The sequence below is a fragment of the Triturus cristatus genome, chromosome 1_2 (assembly GCF_964204655.1).
Source record: "Triturus cristatus chromosome 1_2, aTriCri1.1, whole genome shotgun sequence".
NCBI lineage: Eukaryota > Metazoa > Chordata > Amphibia > Caudata > Salamandridae > Triturus > Triturus cristatus.
Genome location: NC_140580.1, coordinates 365,319,280 through 365,340,584, shown reverse-complemented (window position 1 = coordinate 365,340,584; position 21,305 = coordinate 365,319,280). Strand labels below are relative to the sequence as shown.

Here is a 21,305-nt window from a genome sequence, read left to right as displayed (position 1 = left end):
CCACAGGGTCAGAAAAAGCATTCAATTCTCAAGCTTTAAATTTAGGTCTGAGGCCAAATCTATTCAGGACTACTTACATAACAAGCATTTGCAATGCAATAGGTCTCGCATTTGTGAGAGTTTGAGCTATTGGCATTGAAAATGACAATGCCTTTTATGTATGTGTTTTAAAAACTTGCAAGCGGTCGTAAACACGCACTTTTCTACTTATAGTCGTTGCTTACGAGAACCAAGGCTGCCAGTTACTGCTCCTTGTTTACTGACAGACTTGCTTGTCGTAAGCAAGGACTACAAGTACAAAGGGCCTCATTTATGAGGCCCCTTGCACCATTGGAGCGTCACTCTTTGTGACGTTCCTTGGCGCAGAAGCCTGCGTGATATTTATCAGGCAGCACTAAGTCACTTTTTTTTACTTAATGCTGCCTGATAAATATCAGTCCCTTTAACGCAGTGTTCTGCGTTAAAGGGGCGTGAAATGGGTGTTGCTAGGGGTGTTCCCAGCAACATCCATGGCCTTTTGACACTGCCCCAGATTTACGAGAAATCGTAAATCTGAGGCAGTGCCAAAAGCTTACGCCTCCCAAGGGGAGGCATAAGGGAGGCGCAACTGGGAGAAATAACTTTATTTCTCCTCGTTTTTCCTTTTTATGTGTGTGCTGAATTCTGCAGCACACATAGAAAGAGGAAAAGCCTCTTGTGATTATTTTTTAACAGAAAGGTTTCCGTTCCTGTACAAAAATAATCATCCCTGCAACGCAGGCACCCTTGCACCCTTGTGCAAAGGTGCCTGCGTTGGCGCAGGCAGCCTATTGTGCACTGGTGCAGGGGAAAAGGACAGGAATGCGCTGCATCTTATAGATACGGTGCATTCCTGCCCTTTTCTTTTGCCGCAGGGAAGCGCAGCAGGCCTTCCTGTTGCGCTTCCCTACGGCAAAACCTCATAAATGAGGCCCAAAGTGCTTATTTACACACCGCTTTCAGGTTTTCAAAACACATAAATAAAAGGTATTGGGCCTTATGTAGGTGGGCTGGCATTTACCACTTCATAAATACCGAATCATACCGATTTGGTATTTATGAAGTGGTAAATGCTATGTAGGTAATTGGTCGGTAAATATTACCGAATCGGAAAAATTCGGTAATTACCGAATCGGTATTTACCGATTCGGTAATGAGGCATACCTTCCCATTGATGGGAAGGTATGCCTCATTACCGAATCGGTAAATACCGATTCGGTAATGGGGGAGCACATGCAAGGGTGGCAGGGTGTCAGATTGACACCCTGTTGCACCCCTGATTCGGCCATGTGTGCACATGTGGCACACATACATGCCCTGAGGGCATGTGTGTCTGCCACATTGCACACATCTACGGGCAAAATATTGCATTTACACACATATTCGTCATTTACCACCAACTATTAGTTGGTGGTAAATAACGAATCCCCACACACACCACACAGTCCCCCTACATCTCATTTCTGTAGTCGGAATTTACCGAATCGGTAAAATTACCGAATCGGTAATTTTACCGATTCGGTAATTTTACCGATGCGGTAAATTCCGAATACAGAAATTCTCCCCCTACATCTCAAAAGCCAAAATACCGGCCGGTAACGGTATAATTACCGAAAATCGGCCGTTACCGACCGGTATTTGGCTACCTACATGAGGCCCATTGTCATTTACAATGCCAATAGCTCAAACTCTCACAAATGCGAGACCTATTACACTGACAACTCTTGCAAATCCTTGTTTTTTCCTGCCTTGCTTTCACTGTCTGGCTTTGCTGTGCTCTGAAGTCTAATTGGGTGGAGTCTGCGTTATATATAAAATAATATATATAAATAAATGCACATAAAAAAGCAGACATATTGGGTGGAAGTTTATCTAGAGGATGTCTTAAAGGCTCTACCTACCCCTCTGCTGTAGACCCATGCTTCTCTAACCAGCCCTGCTTTTTAGGAAGAAAAGGCTGATCCTGCCTCATAGGGTCCTGGAACAGACTGGAGCCTAAGGAGGAGCTACTGTTCAGTGCACTGGCATTATCTTGGCATACATGCCAACTCTCCTGATTCAAGCGGAAGACTCCCGATTTGAGACCTAGTCTTCTGTCTCCCGATTCATGGTTTCAGATTTTAAGGAATCTGCTGCTTGTAGACAAGTAAGCACGGAATTTATTTGTGACCTCTGTCAAGCAATTGTCACCTTGTACCTTGAGCCTGCCCTAAAGCCACATACGAGCCTCTATCACAGGTATAACACAAGCCTCTGTAACCCCTGTGGTGCAGGGTGGCCCCCTAACCAATCAGGGTGCCCGAATCGACCATGGTCAATGAATATTTGTGAGTTATGGGGCCCCTCAGCACATTCAAAAAGGGGGGCATAATGTTGTGTTACACCACAGGCCTCTGTAGGTTTAGATGTGGGGCATGGACTGGTGCACGGGCGGGCACTGACGGTGACATCAAGTGTCTGCTTATGTGCTGCCCATGCCTCCACTTGGCAGGATTCAGGTGACTGGGAGTGGTCCGACTCATCCGTGTGTGCTGCCTGTGTCCTGCTGCTGTGGCCTACCGGCCTGCCTGGAGGGTTTCAATGCGCTGTGACATTCAAGCACTTGTCACCCTCTCCGACAGGCACTGTCCATGCTCCTGCCAATGCCACCCTACAGAAGCATACTCTATCTGTTGTGAGGAGCCCACATGTGCCACCTTGTTATATCGCTTGGCTTGGAAACAATGAATTTGTTGGTGTATGGCGAGACACCTGGATCCCATAGCTTGTAAAGCGCAAATATATCACCCCTTAAGGTTTCGATGCTCTGGGGGTCATTGGGGAGATTAAGTGAGCTATTGCCCAGAGTCACATGATGTTGAACTGCCACCAGAGCTGGGGAGAGGACCGGAAACCCCACACGCCAGAGTCAGCCGCTGTGGCCACTGCGCCACACCTTTCCCACAATTTAGGATTATCGTTGAAAGCTGGATAGGAGACAAACCAGATTAGTTCTCTGCGACACTGTAAATGTCACACTCCCTGGTGTGAACACACACCCAGGTCTACCTTAATGCTTCAATTGATGCTTTATTGTTTCATGACTAAAGTTAGGATGCTATTTTCCATTATGATGGACATGTATCATGCAATCTTACTTGCTCGCATTAAAGTGGAACAATAATTTGCATGAAAGATTTGGATAACGGTTTTTGATTTAATACTTTAAGGTAACGAACAGAAAAGTCAACAATGAAAGACCTAACGGGTAACTTCAATGCATAAAGAAGTGGAACAGGAAGGCCATCACAGGGTTATATACAAGGACCCATGTTATGATTGGAGGGCTGTTGCTAATGGTTACCGATTTCCAGAGGTTGCTGAGATGTGGTTTATTTACTCTGCTGTTTTTACGAAGTTATCTTTAAGACAACTGCTATTTAATAAAAGTTATGCATAATGCTCTCCTTAGAGTCCTTAATAAAACTGATATTTATTTTCTAAGTGCAACATGCTTGAAAAATAAGTACAGCATTTACCACTTGGTTCCTACCAGCTGAACTAGTTTAAGGAACGCGACAGCAGTCCACAAGCACACAATGCACAGCAGATCAGTTCTGCACTGTAGCACAAGAGAACGTCCCCACGTACTCCTAGTACCACAGGATTTTCCTAACAGAGAGTGAATGATTGAGTCCGGTGGAGATGTTAGCTGCAAATCTATGACAAGATAGGGCGCTTCAGATAATGCCATCTCTAATTCACTTTATAACAGTTATGTAACGTTAGCATGTAAATACTTTGAATGAAGTTAAAAAAGCAATATTCTTAATTAAGCAAGAACTAACAAGACCCATGAGGCGAGAACCAAAGGGATTTGTATGCCCCAATGCATGCCATTTCTCAGTGATAGTTTGCCTCAGCCTTAACACCTCATAGTAGCTTCACCTTTGTCTGACCATACCCTGCCCCCATCCGGCTCCCATCACCACCCCCAACTCTTTTGCAACTCGAACAAGAACCGCTGCTCACAATCATTGCATCCATCCACAATGGACCGCCTCTTGCACCACCCCCTCCCCCCACACACCAGCACATAGGTCACCCATCAACCTCCATTCACTCCCCCAATGCTCAATGCCACAGAACATCAAATCAAATCCCCTCTGTGTTCCACAGACATCATAATCCCAAATTACACCCTCCCTTTATTCAGCATTTGTCCGGTCCACTGCCCGGCAGCCACTGAGCCCCTCTCACCGTGATGCAACCTTCGCTGAGCTTGGTCCCTGCCATGTCGGATTCCCTGAAGGTTAGTGTATGCGCTGCTAGGCCTGTCTACGAAACCAAGTCTCTTCTCCCCGTCTTCCCTTCCCAGTCTTGTGGTCCTACTCTCAGCAGTTCCCGCTCGCGCCAAACGTTCAGTACTCAGACAGAGAGGACGGACAGTGGTGTAAGGGGTAAGTATCAGAGAAGACGGGCTAGGCGTCTAGTCCAGTTTGATTTCTTGGCATAGATGAAGGACTAAGAGCTAAGTCTTTAGAGAGAACAGTCCAGCGCCCTAGTCACGAACGGATAATTGAAAGAGAGAACGGACCACAAGATTGTGCTAAAAAAAACTAGAACGCACACTTGAGTGCTGTGCTAACAAAAACTAGAACGCGCATTTGTCTGTTATGTTGAAAGAAAGGTGAGCCACATGTAGTCGAGATGCCGTTTGCAAGTTGTACAGAGCCGTGCAACTGTTTGCGCTGACGGGCAGTGTGCATGATCTCTTCACAATCTTCTGTATGCAGCTAGTGGGAACAGAGAGAAGCAGCGATTGAATAGTTGAAGCCACGCATCAACGGTCTAGGAGTTTAGGTGAGATACAACATCCCCAGTAGTACAGGTGAAAGGTTTAAGATGTTCCCGGGTTTAGGTCCTTGAGATTTGTTGTAACTGAAAAATATGGGGCATAACGACCAGAGCTCACAACTTGGAAACGGGGGAAACAGGTTTGTAGTCCGGGCTCAATCTCCCTCTGACTGAAAAAACAAACAAGCACACGCCATGACGTATTCGCTGGGCTTTTTCTGCCGTTCCACTTGGACGGCCTCGCCTGCAAAAAGGTTCCTTGTCTCTTTATGGGGCCATGTGTTTGGCCCCATAAAGATAAGAAACCTTTTACGACGAATGCAAAGCAGGCCAGGCCCTCCAAATGGGACGGCTCAGAAAGCCAAGCAAATACGTCACCGACACCTCTTTTCCAATGGCTGGCCACCGTTTAGCATAAACGGTGACGCCAGCCAATGGAAAAGAGGGGCGGGGCTTAATGCCCCTTAAAGAAAATACCCACATCTCATTAAATCTCGCCAGAGAGATTGCGCATGCGCGCAGCCTACGCCAGGCGAGACCTAAAAAGGGCAAATGGACCTTGTTAAAGTCCTTCTGGATGTTGACAGAAAGAAAGAATGTGGGGGCATATTATCAAGAAACGGTGTTAACATTATCGCCGCTTTAGCAGCAGAAAACTGCTGCTAAAGCGGCGATAATGGGCTTGATAATATGCCCTTGGGAATTCCAATAGAAGCCCATGTTATGGTGTCAACATGGGCGTCTATTGGAATTCTCTGCGGCATATTATCAAGCCCATTATCGCCGCTTTAGCGGCAGTTTTCTGCCGCACGGCGATAATGTTAAAGCCATGCTTGATAATATGTCCCGTGGCTATTGTTGTCTCTACAGTTTATTTCGCTCAATTATGTGCTTCATGTTATCACTACACCCCCCTCGAGAAGAAAGCCTGTTTGGTCCGGGTCCACTAATCCCTGCATATAAGGCCCTAGGGGGTCTTAATAGAATACCTGTAAAGACATTTACATCAACGTTTAGCAATGGCCGATATGATGCCCACTGTGTAGGGTCCTTGCCAGATTGATGGGTCACGGTTATTATCGCCTCGCGCTTAGATGGCGCGTCAGAGGAGGTTAATGTCGACTTGTAAAGCCCTGATTTACCTGCTGGGATTAGTTCAGTCGAGCATAAATCTCTGTAGAATTGTCTGAAGGCTTCTCCTATCTTTTCGTTTTTACACAGAAGAGAAAAGAAACGGTTAAGAGCGAGCAAGTCCTACTTCTTTTAATCTTTTTCTCACAAGCCTTCGAAATTGGGCATAGGCCTGTTATTTCAGTCAAGTGTAATGTCCAGGAATTAAGCCAAGCACGCATTTCCTGAATTCCCACAGTTGCGTGTACGTTTTCCAAGTTCTATCATTGTTTCACTTTTGATACGTCTATCTTTAGACAACAATCAGTACAACCAGGGGAATCCGAAGGATGCCAGTTTCCTTTTTGGCACACCTCCATCTCCTGCTTGGTACCTTTGTGCGCCTGCAGCCATTGTGGCAGTCGTTGGTCAAGTCAAGAAGAAAACGCTGTGATACCTCAGAGGTCGCCGCTCCAGGGTTACTGCTGGGTGAAGAGTGACTGCTCATACAGCAACAAAATAGTAAGTAAGTGAAACCTACCATGTAGATATAGGAACGTTTTATATCTTACGATTGCCTTTTTTACTCATTACCTCTCATGTCCCTCATTACAAATGTGTTTATGCCCAGGGGGGGGAGCGGGAAATTCGGTAGTCCCTGACCATATTATGTTCCTGCAATGAACCTGGGGTGTTTGACCTGGTCATTCTGTGCCCGGCTGCTTGTTCGCAGCCTGCATGCTGCTATTATACAGAGACTCCTTAAAAAATGGGCAAAATGAGCAATCGCTCAGGGGCACCACCCTCTTAGAGGCTCCCTGGGAAAGAGAGTGAAACAGACGAAATTTTTGCTATAACAGCCTTGCTTATAAAAACAGCTTTTAGAAAAATGTGACGGCCTAGAATGCTTAAGAGAAACGTAGAACCACATGGTTTGCGCGGGGCAAAGTGACACAGAGCAAGTTTATTTACATTCCTGCACAAACGTTATTTGCTTTACACTGCTTAGTGCCACTATGTATCAAGGAAACATTATTTGGGCGTAACATGGAGAGATTAGAGCAAACACCCATGCTTTTGTTGATGATCCAAATCTACTAGAATAGACAATCCGGCCTTTGAGTCAACAAATAATGCTTCTTTGAAGAAGGTGCTGAAATAGAGACATTCTTTTAATTTCTGCAAACATTTTACATGTTGAATGTGTGCTGCACAGTACAGCACATTTCCAATGTGTGGAAAATGTGTCTAGGAGTAGGATTTTGTACTGGAAGGGTGAGCTTCAAGTACAAATCATAATGGTGACAGCACACATGCACACCTCTGCAACATGGTGCAAAGGTTGTGCGTGGTGCTAGCGATCCTTCGGCAGATTTACAAGCCCCTTGCGCCAATTTTGCGTCACTTTTTTTTACCATGTTAAAAGTGACGCAAAAGTGGCGCAAGGGCCTTGTAAATCTGCCCCCCTGTTTGTGTGCCAGTGCAGGGGTAGTGGGCAGCCTGGGGTCAGTTTTTCTTAACAAATATGGTTCTGCAATGCTTTCTGCCTGTTGTGCAATTCAATGCAACAACTTGGAATGCTTCTTTGTGGCAACAAAGAAATCGGCGCCTTAGTGCCCATTCTTTGCTGGGCCAGCCTTAACCCTCTCTTCCCCAAGTAGTCGGTGGTATACATTGCAAAATTATTTTCCCATGTATTTTCTCTCTATTTACTTTATTTACATCATTTCTTCTACCTTAACCCTCTCTTTTAACCTCACTCTCTCTCTACTTGACTATGTATCTTCATATTTTCTCTCTTTCTTAGCTCTGTCTTCCTCACCTTTGTCTACCTCATGTCTCTTTCATTATACCCATTATACCTCAGTCCACTCCACTTCATCCCTCTATCATGACCTTGACACTCTCTCTATCACTATGAAATGAATGGCTCAGGACTCAAAATTAGCAGTAAGGGATGGTGAAATGCTTTTGCTTTATGCATAGATTCCTATACACAGTATAATGACAGTATTCATGACAATTTGGCACTGAATCAGAAAAGTTGCATATGAAGAAGGTTTTTTTCTTTCAATACATCTTTATTCATCTTTATCTTCTAAAACACCACATCAGCGAACATTAGCTTGTTTGTTTTGGAAAATATTTTCCATTTATGAGTATAGAAGGCTTGTACTCCGGGTTTGTTGCACCATCAGTATCATCTGAACTTATTCTAATATACTGCTGCCAAGTGCGGGTCATTAGTGCCTCGACCCTTCTTCCTCTTTGCACTCTCTCTAGCACTGTGTGTGCCTACATCTGTATCTATCACTCTTGATTCCTTCTCTCTACCTCAACTCACTCTCTACCTTATTCCTCTTTCTGTACTCAGTGCTCTTTTTTCCATCTGATTTCTCTGTATCTCTCCTCCTTATTTTTCTCTTCTTACATAACCTCTGGTCTCAAAATGCAGGCAATTTGCAACCAGTATTTTGATGGCCAATTAAGGAATTTTAAGAACTGACTGATGTACTAATGGGTCAGTTCTTAAATGTCCTAATCATAGTGGGTTGGAATCTGACCTACCTCATGAATACTAATGAAGTAGATTTGCAATTTGCAACTTACTACGACTGGAGACCATCACAGGGATAGTGGTCTACCGTGGTCAGCGGCCCACTATGCCTGTGATTGATTTATAAATAAGGCTCCCTCTTTTCTATTTTTACGGATTTTTACAGATAAATACAGTCAGAAAACAATGCGTTTTCTGTCTGCATTTATTTTTAAAAGATGATAAATACAGAAAATGTGCTTCTTTTAAGTGCCTCTCCATGCTGTCTTTCATGAAATGTAGCCCAACAGCTGAGCAGATGGACAGCCTTGGAAATTAAATACAGGATGACATTTCTTTAAATAAAGGCATATGTCAACATACTTTTGTAGTATAAATTTAGTAGATGTATTGTTACACAATATTTGTGCCTCCCAGTAAATCACGCACCCCATCGGGTCGAAACGTCGACGTGCCCTTGATAATCCTAACCCTACTTTCTCCACCCCTCGTGAAATGGAAATTTAAACAATATTTGGCAGCTTAAATGGCTAAATCATGATAGACATCAAAGTATGAGTGCACGTCGATCAGTTAAATAAATATGGAAATGTACAGTTTTGCAACTTCACTTATACACAAAACAAAAAATTAATATGGATAAAATGGGCAAAAAATGAATATGGATGAATACAAACAGAAATGGTAAACAAATAAATGTCATAAAACCGGGGACCCTATTTATAAATACATCAAGTATAATGAGGTGACCCAATGCCCCTCAGAACCTGGGTGTACGAGAATGTGGAGAATATTGGTTCTGTCGGGTACAGAATTGATTTTAGGTTAACTGAATAACAATACTCAAACCTTTCAATAATAATCAATGAAAAGCGAAGGGAAAAAAAGGCAAATACCATGAATGAAAGAAACAAGAGATAAAACAAAAACACACCTAAATTAAATCAATCAAGGTCTGTATTTAAGGATAAATCCATATGTTCTTTATATTTTATGGTGTTGAAATTACAATAATAGGCTCTAAAGGTTCATGAACATGTAATTTTTTCCAACAACGCAAGTGATATGGTGAAAAAAGTGCGAAACAAAGTGCTGAATGTGAACACGATATACACAGTGCTGTATGCAATGATGAAACTGGCAATTCAAAATACACCCATCCCTTGGTACACAAAACTCTGCGCCGCTTGGAGGTTAAAAGTTTCCGTTTCACGAGAGGCGGAGAAAGTAGGGTCAGGATATCAAGGGCATGGCGACGTTTCGACCCAATGGGGTGCGTGATTTACTGATAGGCATGGCGGGTCTTCCTCAGGACAAGGTGTTAAAAGGGACTCTCGGGAGACGGATGACCAACTGCCTATCTCCGTACAAGAGTATACGACCAACACACAGTTATATCACTGGAAGCTCTGTCTAAAGATGTATGAGAACTGGAAGTGCAGTTTCCTCTTTTACAGAATGAATTGTAATCCTTGATTATCTCTCATCGAAAGGCAAAGTTCTAATCTTGCCTTGAGGACCTTGTACAGGAAGCTCATGGTCGCTTTCTAATTCTTGCCATCCAAGCAAGATCTCTGGGCAATGATTTAGGGTTTGGCCTCTATGTAAAGCATATATTCAAACAAGGGTTAAATTTGCCAACTGTTAATGCATTTTGCTTCAAATAATAAACCACTTGATTTCACCATTAACCTTGAAAATTAGATTCAAATCCTGGAGCTTTCTCCTCTGGACTCTGATATTGTTGTTATTCAGTGTCTCCCTATATCCACTCTACTGTTTCATAAGGCCTTGCAATCTTTGTTTAATAAAAGTTATTCCGTTTTTAACATCTTGAACAGTAGCATCTTTATACCAGTACACCCGCATCATTTTCAGCAATTACATCACATGTGCAGTTATCACTTGTTGTTTTCATATATTGACCCATTCAATTTCCGGCCCGTATTTGTTTTGTCTCCTGTTAAGCTCCATCATCACTAAATCTTACATGCACCATTCATTTCGAAGCCCATGCATTCTTTAGTGCAGTTTGCTATTTTATCTTTCATTTACGTGTTTTGTCTTCATGTGAATGCGATGCAAATCCCAGATGTCCGTCTACAGACTTATTTCATGCTTCATAAAACTTTCACTGGCTGGCAGGGTGCCAACAAGCTTATGTGGTGAAGGAGGCAAATGGCATGAACTTTGACATCGTGATAAACCAGTTTCAAGAGATGTGATTGCTAGATTTATTACCACGTTTAGCAGTGTTTGTAGGAATTATTGACACATTTCTGGCTAGATGTGAACAAATGCATTGTGCAAAGTTATATGCCCTATGACCCCGGAACTGATCATCTTTGCAGGTCTGACAGGCTAAAGCAACCATGCCTCTTCTCCAGTCCAGCACATTCTTCCTGCTGGGAGCATCACTGGTCATAGCTGTAAGTGCTGAAGTGATGAAGGACTCGGAAAGCCCCAACAGCTGCTCGTTGATTGCTTGTGGAACACCTGGGAACAATGGGCTGCCGGGCAGAGATGGCAGGGATGGCAAAGAAGGAACCAAAGGAGAGAAAGGAGACCCAGGTACTGTTCACTTAGAGACCATCTTATTTTCCCAGTGGAATATATTTTCAATAATCTTGCTTCCATTTTAAGATGCTCCTCTACACCTTTCTAATATTAGGGCACCAGTTGTGGTATTTTTAAAGGAGGCCATCCTTTCAGCAACCTAAAAAGGGAAATGTGTCAGTTCCACTAGCAACAGCCTCTGATAAAAAAAAAAACATTGTCTTCATTTAGAATGTTCAATGCCTCTTGTATCCCTATGAAGAATGGAAAATAGTTAAAGTATGCATTTACTGACTGACTGACCTACACATCAAGCAGGTTACTTACTTGATCCCTTTTTCTCGAACCTTCTGGCCCCCCGCTGCCCAGCCCTTGGTCGTTACTTGGACAGATTGTTACGCATTGTCTTTATAAATTGCAGTTTTCTTCAAAGGCGCTGGAAATAGAGGGGAGTGGCGCAGCAGACCCCCAAAATAACAATGCTAAGTGACAATCTTGCCGAGTGTGAAAGGAAAGTCTGTAGCATGTTAAATGTTTCTAAACACAGCAAAACTTGAACTGTACAAGTATTTGAAACTCACAGCAGTTAGGTAAGTACAAACGAAGCACTTTGATTTGTAATTCTGAAGTGTGGTGGAAACAGACATTTCAAAACAGAATCAAAAAACTAATTAAGACACTTTACTCGGTGATGTGCAAATCACCAAAAATGTTCACTGAAGCCTCCAACACCCTCAAAGCTAAAAAACAGTCATGAACCTCTAAAAGGAACTACCAGCATTTAGCCCTCAAGGCTTGCTTAGACTATTACATTAAAAAGGCATTTTGGCAATTCTTCTGTGGAATTTTTCCCTATTGTTAAGAGTCTCTTAAACCCAGGGGCATATTTATAAGAAGTGACGGAGAGCGGCTTAGCCTTGTTGGCTTATCGCCACGCTCCGGCAGTTCAGAAACGCAGGGCTGCACCCTATAAGCAACAATATGGTGCAGCCCTGTATTCCCCCCTGCGCTGGTGCTATATTTAGCTGCCTTGCGCCAACGCAAGCATCCTTGCACCATAGCGCAAGGGTGTCTGCGTTAAAGGGGAAGATGGTTTATGTGCAGGCAGGTTTCCCTTCCTGCACATAAACAATCTTTGAAAGGCGTTTTGTAACTATTATGTGTGCAGAACTTAATTTTTTAATGATTGTTTTTGTGCAGGAAGGAACACCTTCCTGCACATAAACAATCAAGGGCCTTCTGGTGTTTTTATGTTTGCTGCACAATGCAGCACACGTTGAAACAGCAAAAACAAGGAGAAATTAAACATTTCTCCTCGTTTCACCAGGGTAAAAACCACGTTTTCCCTGGTCTTAATTTTGGTGCTGCCTCCTATTTACACCACCCTTGTAAATAGGGGGCATCGTCAAAATCAATGGATACTGTGGTGGAACGCCCACTGCAACGCCCATTGCCTACCCCTTTCATGCTAAGTATAGCATAAAATGGTCCCTTATTTAAAAGGCTGCATTAAGTCACGTTAAGTGGCTTAACGCTGCCTTGTAAACAAGGCGAAGACCCTATCGCCACCACAACGTGCAAAAAAGTGACATTGTGGTGGCCATAGGGGCATCCAAGTTATATTTTATCCTGAACTTTCTCCCATCAGTTTACCCTCTACTTCAGTGCAGGCTCAGCCTAGTGGAGGCTGTTTTCTCACTACTTTCAGAGCTTTATTACTAGAAAAAACTAACATGCTCATCTCCCTATCAAATGGGGGCTCTTCTTCTGACCCAGAACTTTCTTATGTTATTGGCAATGATTTCTGTCACATCTAGCTCCTTTTCTGATGGACCTGTCTAATCTCATTATTAGATAAATCTGCTTTGGCCCCAGAGACCTGAAGCATGAACATGTGATAACACTTTTGAAAAACCCCAATGCCAACCACTCGGTTCTGAATAACTATCAGCCAAGGATTCTTCTTCTGGCACCAACAAGATCTTGGAGAAACATATTAATATCCAACTTTTACGCTATCTGGAAAGCAGGCCTTTACGTGACTCATCTCAGTCAGGGTTTCACCCTTTCCACAGAACCAAGCCAGCTCTGTTCTCTGTGGTTGATGACCTCTGAATGCTGCTGGATAAAGGCAGTTATTCAGCCCTATTCTTACTCGACTTGTCGGCAGCACTCGATAATGTATCACACGTTGTTCTGATTGAGCGTTTTTTTCAACATGGAGTCTGTGAATACTTAATTACATTGAAGTGGCTCCTAGACAGATCTCAATCTACCTGCCTGGCTTTTTTCAAGTCCAGCTCAGTAGTTGTGCCCTGGTGAGACCCCCAGTACTTATCTCTTAGCCCTACACATTCCATTGTGTACAAGTGTCGTCCTGCTTGGCTCACTGGATATGAGACAACTGCCTCTAGCTCACTCCAGACAAGACAAAACATTTCTGTATGGTATCCAACTCAACTGCTGGTCTTTATCCTAGTGGCCTCCAAAACTTGAGTCCCCTCCTGTTCCTTCCACTCATGCAAAGAACTTAGGGTTTCTTATTGATCGCAAGCTTGTCTTCTGCAAACCAATTAACTATGTCTCTACCTTCTGCTTCAATATCTTATGTTTGCTGAGAAATATCCTCCCTCTTTTACCTGGCTCAGTGAAAACAATGCAGTACTCTCACTTATCACTTCTCCATTAGATTATGGCAATGCAGTCTACAGACCCCTGAGGTCTCCGAGCAATGTCACAAGAGACAGGGGAAGTAAGCGACGTGCAGAGATAGCCTCAGAGATATGTCCCAGAGGAGGTGGTGCAGTGCGAAGGCTCACTTTTTGTTCAGAAATGTTTAAAGGCAGCTTCCTTGGAAAGAAGGGAGCAGGATGCGGGGAATTTGTTTAAGCAGCACTCATTATCAGTGCTTCAGGTGTAGGGGCACTATGCTCCAGGTGGGTCAGGACCACTGCATTCCAGTTATGGCTTGCTATCCAAAAGTATACTTGCTTGTATAGGACCCACGCACCCTTGCTGTGCTAGTGTTGCTAAGTGCCTTGGAGCGATGGTCCCAGGGGGTGGAAAATAAGAACAGAAGAGACCTTAGGCTTTGGGCCTTAAACTAATGGCCTAGTGTAGTCAGTGGGATAATTTGGGGCATATTTAATTTAACAGAGAGCACATGACACAGCCAGCTAAACAAGGGAACAACTAGCATTAGTGAAGCAGTGCAGTGGCACTGGTGCCTATGGTCCCAGAGGTGTAAGTGGCCCCTCCACACCCCAGGTATGGCTGTCTTGGTTTACAGAAGGGGCACTGAGGTCCATTTTCCTTGCTAGCATTAGGGCAGAGTGCACCCTTACTGTAGAGGGGTGGTCAAGGTATTGGAGCTCACTTTCTTTCTCAAAGCGACAGAAACAGTCTGCTTCAAAGTCAGAGGGATGACCTGGGGTGATGGGAAAGGGTTCCAGCTATCATCGATGCAGCAAGTAAGTTTTCAATGAAGCCCAGGAGCACGATGATCTCAGTCTCCCAGTAATGGGGCGCAGTGTTTTTTGGTCCACTTCTCTTTTTGTTTGATGCATTTCCTCTTTATAAATCTCACATTTAGTGTGACTTTTGTGTTACATAAAAAACATGCCTAAAAAAACATAAAGTGAGCGACTCTTACATAGGTGCCAATTAAGGAGGAATTTCATACATGTGTATAGTACCTACCATTGTTCCTAGCAGGGAAGCGACAAAGTGCACATATAAGAAATGCGAAGTCACAGCCATGCTGCTGCAATGAAATAAGGAAAGAGGATGATGTCAATAGACATAAATGGGATGGACATTGTGAGGTACTGACAGTGACCGACGAATATACATCCACTTTTGTGGATCCTAACAGAGACATTTGAGACAACATATGTTTGCAGCACCTCAATGAGGCAGTAACTGTTGAACATGAAACATACCCATGCTCTCGTAGAGTGATGGAGCACAGCACACAGTCAGAGGAGGGTTAAAACAGCTACATGCCAGACCGGCTATCCAGAGGAATGGGGCCCCTTGGCAGTTGCCACAAGAAGGAGAGAGAAGGTAACTTGGTCACGGGAACACACCCATTAGATTAGGCACACAGTAATCAAAAGAGAAAGATGCTCCAGGACCAACCGAGCCACTGCCTCTGCGTTGAATGCCCCAGAAGCTAGAGACTGTCTAAGATAACCCTTACCACACAGCACCTGGGCACATGGACCAGCCCAGGAGGCACATGCATTCCCCAATCCTACAAACATTCTGACAAGCTAAAGCCAAGTTAATCAATGGAATGGGTCACTAAAGGAGCAGCTCGTTCAGGGTTTGTCCAGAGATAATCCCACAAGGGAAGGAAGAGGGTGCACTGACAGGGAAGTGGAAAAGCCCAAGTTCAATTCGACTCAGAGGTCATAAAGTTGTGAGCATCAGGACACATGAATAAAAGGGAAGCTGGAGGCTGCCTGAAATGGGGATCCAAAACTCCTGCGAGACACAAGAGTGAATCCCGGGCTTTTGGTTCTTTTATTCTCCATTACTGCTCCTGCAATGCTGTTGATTGCCCTAGGACCTCACTAGACAGGAGGGTGGCATGTCTGGAGCAGTAATCTGGTGACAACATGGCCCTTTACATCAGGATTGACAAAATGTTCACTTGTAACCTGGACACATGACTATGGCAGGCCTTTTCTTCTGTATAGCATTTCCCAGATAATGGCATACAAGGTAAAGGGGCACTGTCTATATCAACTCCTGTCTTTGGTCCTTCAAACCTGGAAGAGGTTATTGTAATACTCCTTTGTCCACCTTGCCACATCCCATGAATATCTCTCATGAAAGAGACCCTGCACCAATTCTTGTAGACGTCTGATATCGCGGGGAATCAATCGATGTCCTTTTCTCTCCTACTTGAAACTTTTTCCTCAGTCATTCTCCTGCACTTAGCAATCAGAAAGCCGTGGCTGCAATTATTTTAAACTGTAGCCTCAGATGACTCAATTTTATCCTTTCAAATAAGAGTGATGTGGTGTGAATAATCCATAGCTACACGTGTGATGGAGCATTGGGCCCTTTTAGGATCAGTGTCTACTTTCATAGTTTTTTTTGTAGAATTCAACACACATACTTTACTTTGGTCCAGATCATTTTTTTGTTTGGTATCCGCCAATTCCTTAACATATTGAGAAGTATTTTCAATACGCTTGGCAATCTCCAATGACCTATCTAATGTGGAATCCTTCAAATCTAACAATTTTTCTTGAATCTTCATATTGTTGGTTCTATTAATTAACTGGCCCCTAATAATTTCATCTCTTAAGTCTTTAAATTTACAGGTTACTGTCAACCTCCTCAAAGCAGCTACATATTGTTCTATTTTCTCACCTTGTTTTTGAGTACGTGAGAAGAACTTATGTCTTTCAACCACAATACTTAACTTTTTTCCAAAATTTTCAGCTAATGCTGACATGGCATTTTCATACACATCATACTGATCATCATCATCAGAATCTGAATCAACATTTCTTACTCTTGGCTGAAAATTAGGCAATGTGCTTAAAACCTTTCTACTTTCCACACCCAGACTGAGTTTCAATATGGTAAACTTTCTCTTCGCTATAAATACGTCACCTCCAATAGCTTCTAAACATGTGACAAAAGCTTCTTTCCAAACTTCCCGTTCCATACAAGTGGGACCAGGTTCTTGTAAGAATGTAGGAGGTGGAGGAATATTCTGTGTTGCCATAATTGATATGAAAAATGTACAAAATTACACTGACCATAAGCATGTAACTGTCATATAAGATGAAATGAAGCAATGCACAACACAACCTATATTGCGCAGAAATGCACAGTCTTAGTCCAAGACGTAGTTCCAACTCACTGTTCCACGACGCGTAGATGGGCTCAGTCAATTGTAGATTCGCACGATATGCGTGGTGCAATTACCTTTGATCGAGAAACAGTCGTGGGGAACTAGGTAACGAAATTGACAAAATTCAAAATGGCAGCACGCACGTATTTGCGTCACCACGCTGCCTCCAATCACTCAGTAGCCGCTGTCTAGATGATGAGAATGACGGTATCACATTCGTTACCTCTCGTGACGTCCATGCTTAGATGCGTAGGGTCGCGAAAATCACTAAACCGTCCCTACGTAGGGTTACCAAGAAACAACGAGAAGCTCTCCGCACGCTCTTGGACTTCACACTTCATTTCTAGGTAAGATCAGACGCTCTTCGCACGCTCTTCGCACACTCCAAGACTCCGCACCTCGTTGCCGGGGAAATTACATCACAAGACTCTCCACGCAACAGAAATCGGTACAAGTCTCGAGCATCTCAATCATCGATCTTGAAATTGTTTAGTTATACACTCCAACCGCCAATTCTATTATCACTCGATGAACTCAACAAAATTAGTCCAAATACCTTGTTTAAAAGGCATACGTTTCACAGCCGGCAAACCGCAGGTCTCCTGCACGATGGTCACAGCTGGGGGTCAACAGATGATAAAAGGTCCAGATAACTCAGAGCAGTGGAAATCTTCACGATATATAAATCCTTCCAGAAATCCTTTCTGATGCTTGTCCTCTTCAAAGGTATCCCACCCTCGTCGCCAATTTTGGTATCACAGGACATAGTGGATTTATTGAAGAGTAGTACAAAGACCCCCAGAAGTCACCCTCTCAGCTCCTCAGCCAAGCTTCACTGCTGGACTCTACAATCCAGATTCCAGCAGTAGAACCCTGTTGCTAAGTGATGGAGAGAAGCAAAGAGATCACATGCTAATTGAAAACATAACATGCCCGTCTTACCATTTATCCTGCGATGAACCTTTTATAGTTGCCTGAGTGTAACCCATTTGGCCACACATTAAGTACCAGGAATCGATAAGTATGGTAAATGAGCTTTATTACTAATTAAATACCAAACTGATATATATGAATCTCAAGCACATATTGTGAAGATACAGAATCACCAAAGGTAAATTAAAAAATCAAATAAAATTAAGACTTAGTGGCATAGGCATACCAAAATTTCAGTTGTAGCAATACAAAAGATAAGAAATAGAATTTGATGATCAGTGTACAGGTTTTGATTCTCCCATCTATGCATGAAGAAATCTAAAGTAACCTAAACTAGTCCTAAACTAAAGTTGAAAAACTAGAGAAACCTAATTAAATCAGGGAAAGCAGGAAGGTGTAAGCATAGTGGAGACTTCAATAAAAGTGCTGTAAATCAGGACAATATATAGCATTTAAGTTACACCCAGAGAACATTCAAGAATTCCATGTAATCAATTCCAGTAATTTCCCACCTTATCACAGTGGAAATTAGCAAATTCATTTGATTTTCTCATCATGTGGTTTGAACATCAAGACAAGCTTGGATGGACGTCTCCCTACTCTTGATACGACATGAATAGGAGGCATGTGTGAACGAACCAGGCATGTGTTTACCACGCATGCTGGTTCCAGGTAGTCTTTCTTATGAAAGTCTTAACCATGAATATGCCATTACCACGCATGCCTTTACAATGAATTATGCCTTGTTAAGGCATGTATGGTAAACACATATCTGTGATTGAGACTTGACAGGTAAGTCTTAACCCCGACCGCTGCCCCTACCATGAGTCTTAAAACTACCCCCTCTCCCTCCTGAAAACAAACACCCTCCCACGAGCCCTAGAAACTTCCCTGCCTCCAGTCCTAAAAACTACCCCACCCTCCCCTAAACTCTGAAAACTGCCCGGCCTCCCCCTGAGCCCTAAAAGCTACTCCACCCTTCCCTAATCCATAAAAACTACTCGACCCCCCTGAGCCCTAAAAACTACCCTGCCCCCTAAGCAGTAAAAACTATTACTAACCCTGCCCCCCTCCCTGAGCCCTAAAACTACCCCCACCCCAGCTCTGAAAACTACTCACCCAGCCCTGAAAATGACCCAACCCCTGGCCCTGAAAACTACCCTAACCCCCAAGCCCTGAAAACTACACCGACACCCCTAGCCCTGAAAACAACCCCCAAGCCCCGAAAACTACCCCCAAACACCCCCAGTACTAAATACAACCCTGAATCCCCCAGTCCTGAAAAGAACCCAAACCCCTCCAGCCCTGAAGCTACCCCGAACCACTCAGCCCTGAAAACTACCCAGAACCCCCAGCCCTGAAAACTACCCGAACAACCCAAGCACTGAAAACTTAACTGAACCCCTCCAGCCCTGAAAACTACCCCGATCCCCCGATCCCCCTGCCCCAAACCATACAAACTACCCCCCAAAACCTAGCCCCACTTAACTCACTGCGTCGCGTCCTCTCCCGATCCTTTCTGCTGCTTGGCTGCTTCCTGCTTCTGCCAGTCAGCAACTAGCCGCTAGATCATGCACTGCCTTAACCACGCATATGCGTGGTTAAGGCTTATGCATGATTAAGGCAAGTGTGGTAGAGCTTGCGTAGTCAGAACACGCGTGGCTGAGGCTGCAGTGTTCCGACTGTTTCTCGAATAGGAGTCTTCTTTTAGTTTGTTAGCGCCTCTCATTCTTGCAAAAAGTTCTCCATCCTGACCTCACTATCTCTACATCACAATATGCCTTTCACTAGCTATGAAATCATGTGAATGCATAAGCCAAAGATGGAAAATTGCAGCACAAGCAAAACTTTCACATTAAAGGTTAAACATTAGGGACCAAGTGCTTAAGGCCTTGGGTTAAACTAGATTAATAAAATAGCCTGTGCACACGGTAAAAACATAATCATATGTGCACCTATGATTACAGAATAAATGCAAAACATTAATAAATGAATACATGAGTACATAAGAATTAAAGTTCAGTAAAAGCAGTATAACTCGAAATGCACAAGTGTATTGTGAACGAAAACTACAATTTGTAACATTATAATGAAGGTATTAGAGCACACTCTTATATGAATGACTACTCTCTACAGTGAATACACCTCAGCAGTATATTTGGTTGCTCACTTTACACTAATATGGTTAAGGCACACAGTAGATATATTGCACAAATGCACGTAAGTATTTCTCCCTAGTGATGCATGGGGTAAAGCTTAAATTGAGCGTCCATGCGTGACATTTCAGTATTTCATTGTGCTTTATGTGTGACATTTCAAAACCTTATGCATGACTCTTAGGAAGACACTTTACAATGAGTACAATGAAGCAGTTATATCCATGTAATAAGAGTTTCAGAAATTAACTTCTTAAAGAAAGCTGAAGAAAGCCAATTTAAATTACATTAAAACAGTATGAAGCCTGTCGGAAAATGTTGGCTTTCACTGTACAGAAGTATTATGTCATGACAAGGCGGGACCAATCGGTTTAGACTTTGCCCCCCTCTTCTTCTGAGATACTTTTAACCAGTGCTAGCCTTTTTTAACAAAAGTCCATTGCATTGTGGGACTGGTTGTTTTGATTTTATATTTGGGCTGTTGGCTAGAAAAGCACAACTTGTTGAAAGTGTTTTATACATATTTCATCCTAAGTAATAACAGGATAAACAATGGTGAATTTTAGGGGTACAGAGCCAGCAAACAAGATACAAAAACAGCCTATCACACATTTTGCAGCAGGGTCTAATCACCTATTTATAATATTCTACAATTAGAAAGTATATATTTTTCTTAAAACTGACTAATACTAATTGCATGACCTACATTTCTTGGTGGGGTCACTGCTGAGCAGCCTAGCCAACACAGCACCAGCCCTAATGCTCTGATTAGCATTTTGTCTTATTGCTGACAGTATTTCTTGCTTTTGGTACTGTCTTTGCCTGCGTAGCACCAATTGCCACAGAGGATGGCCCTCGCCTGGTTGTGGGCGCTGGAGAGACAGTTGTTAAGTCTCCTTGGTCCTGTATAACCACATACAGAAGCTCATTTCATGTCACCTGCTTCTCGCTCAGTGTCATGTGGGTGATGCAGTGAACAAAGTGGACTGCCTTTTACTCATTAAAAAAAGTCCAGCATTTTACCTTCAGAGTAGTTTCAAAGTGCTAATCTGCAAGAGCATAGGGATCTTGTGTTTTTTATCACCGCCTGCTCAGTGCAATCTTGACCTTGCTGGGAACAAGTGTTGTATGGTTCATAAATGTCAAAACTGTGCAAGACTAATTCAATGCACACCATCAGGGTATGCAGCCACGGTACGTATAGGGCGTGCCACTGGGCGGTGACGTGGGGGATTGTAAAATTCGGCAAATGGACGATTTCAGG

At 43.3% G+C, this 21,305-nt stretch overlaps 1 protein-coding gene across 2 annotated transcripts in view; it reads left to right on the top strand.

Annotated features, from left to right (window-relative positions):
• The first annotated feature begins 6,367 nt into the window (after positions 1–6,367).
• LOC146867377 (mannose-binding protein-like) overlaps positions 6,368–21,305 on the top strand; it is an 85,756-nt gene continuing 70,818 nt past the window's right edge. Inside the window, exons 1-2 of one of the 2 annotated variants that reach the window (XM_085604683.1) lie at positions 6,368–6,486; positions 10,873–11,092. In XM_085604683.1, coding sequence (XP_085460809.1) covers positions 10,894–11,092 — 199 coding nt within the window. In that variant the 5' untranslated portion in view covers positions 6,368–6,486; positions 10,873–10,893. Of the gene's footprint in view, positions 6,491–10,872; positions 11,093–21,305 lie in introns of both variants that reach the window. The other variant, XM_085604689.1, reaches the window with a different exon arrangement.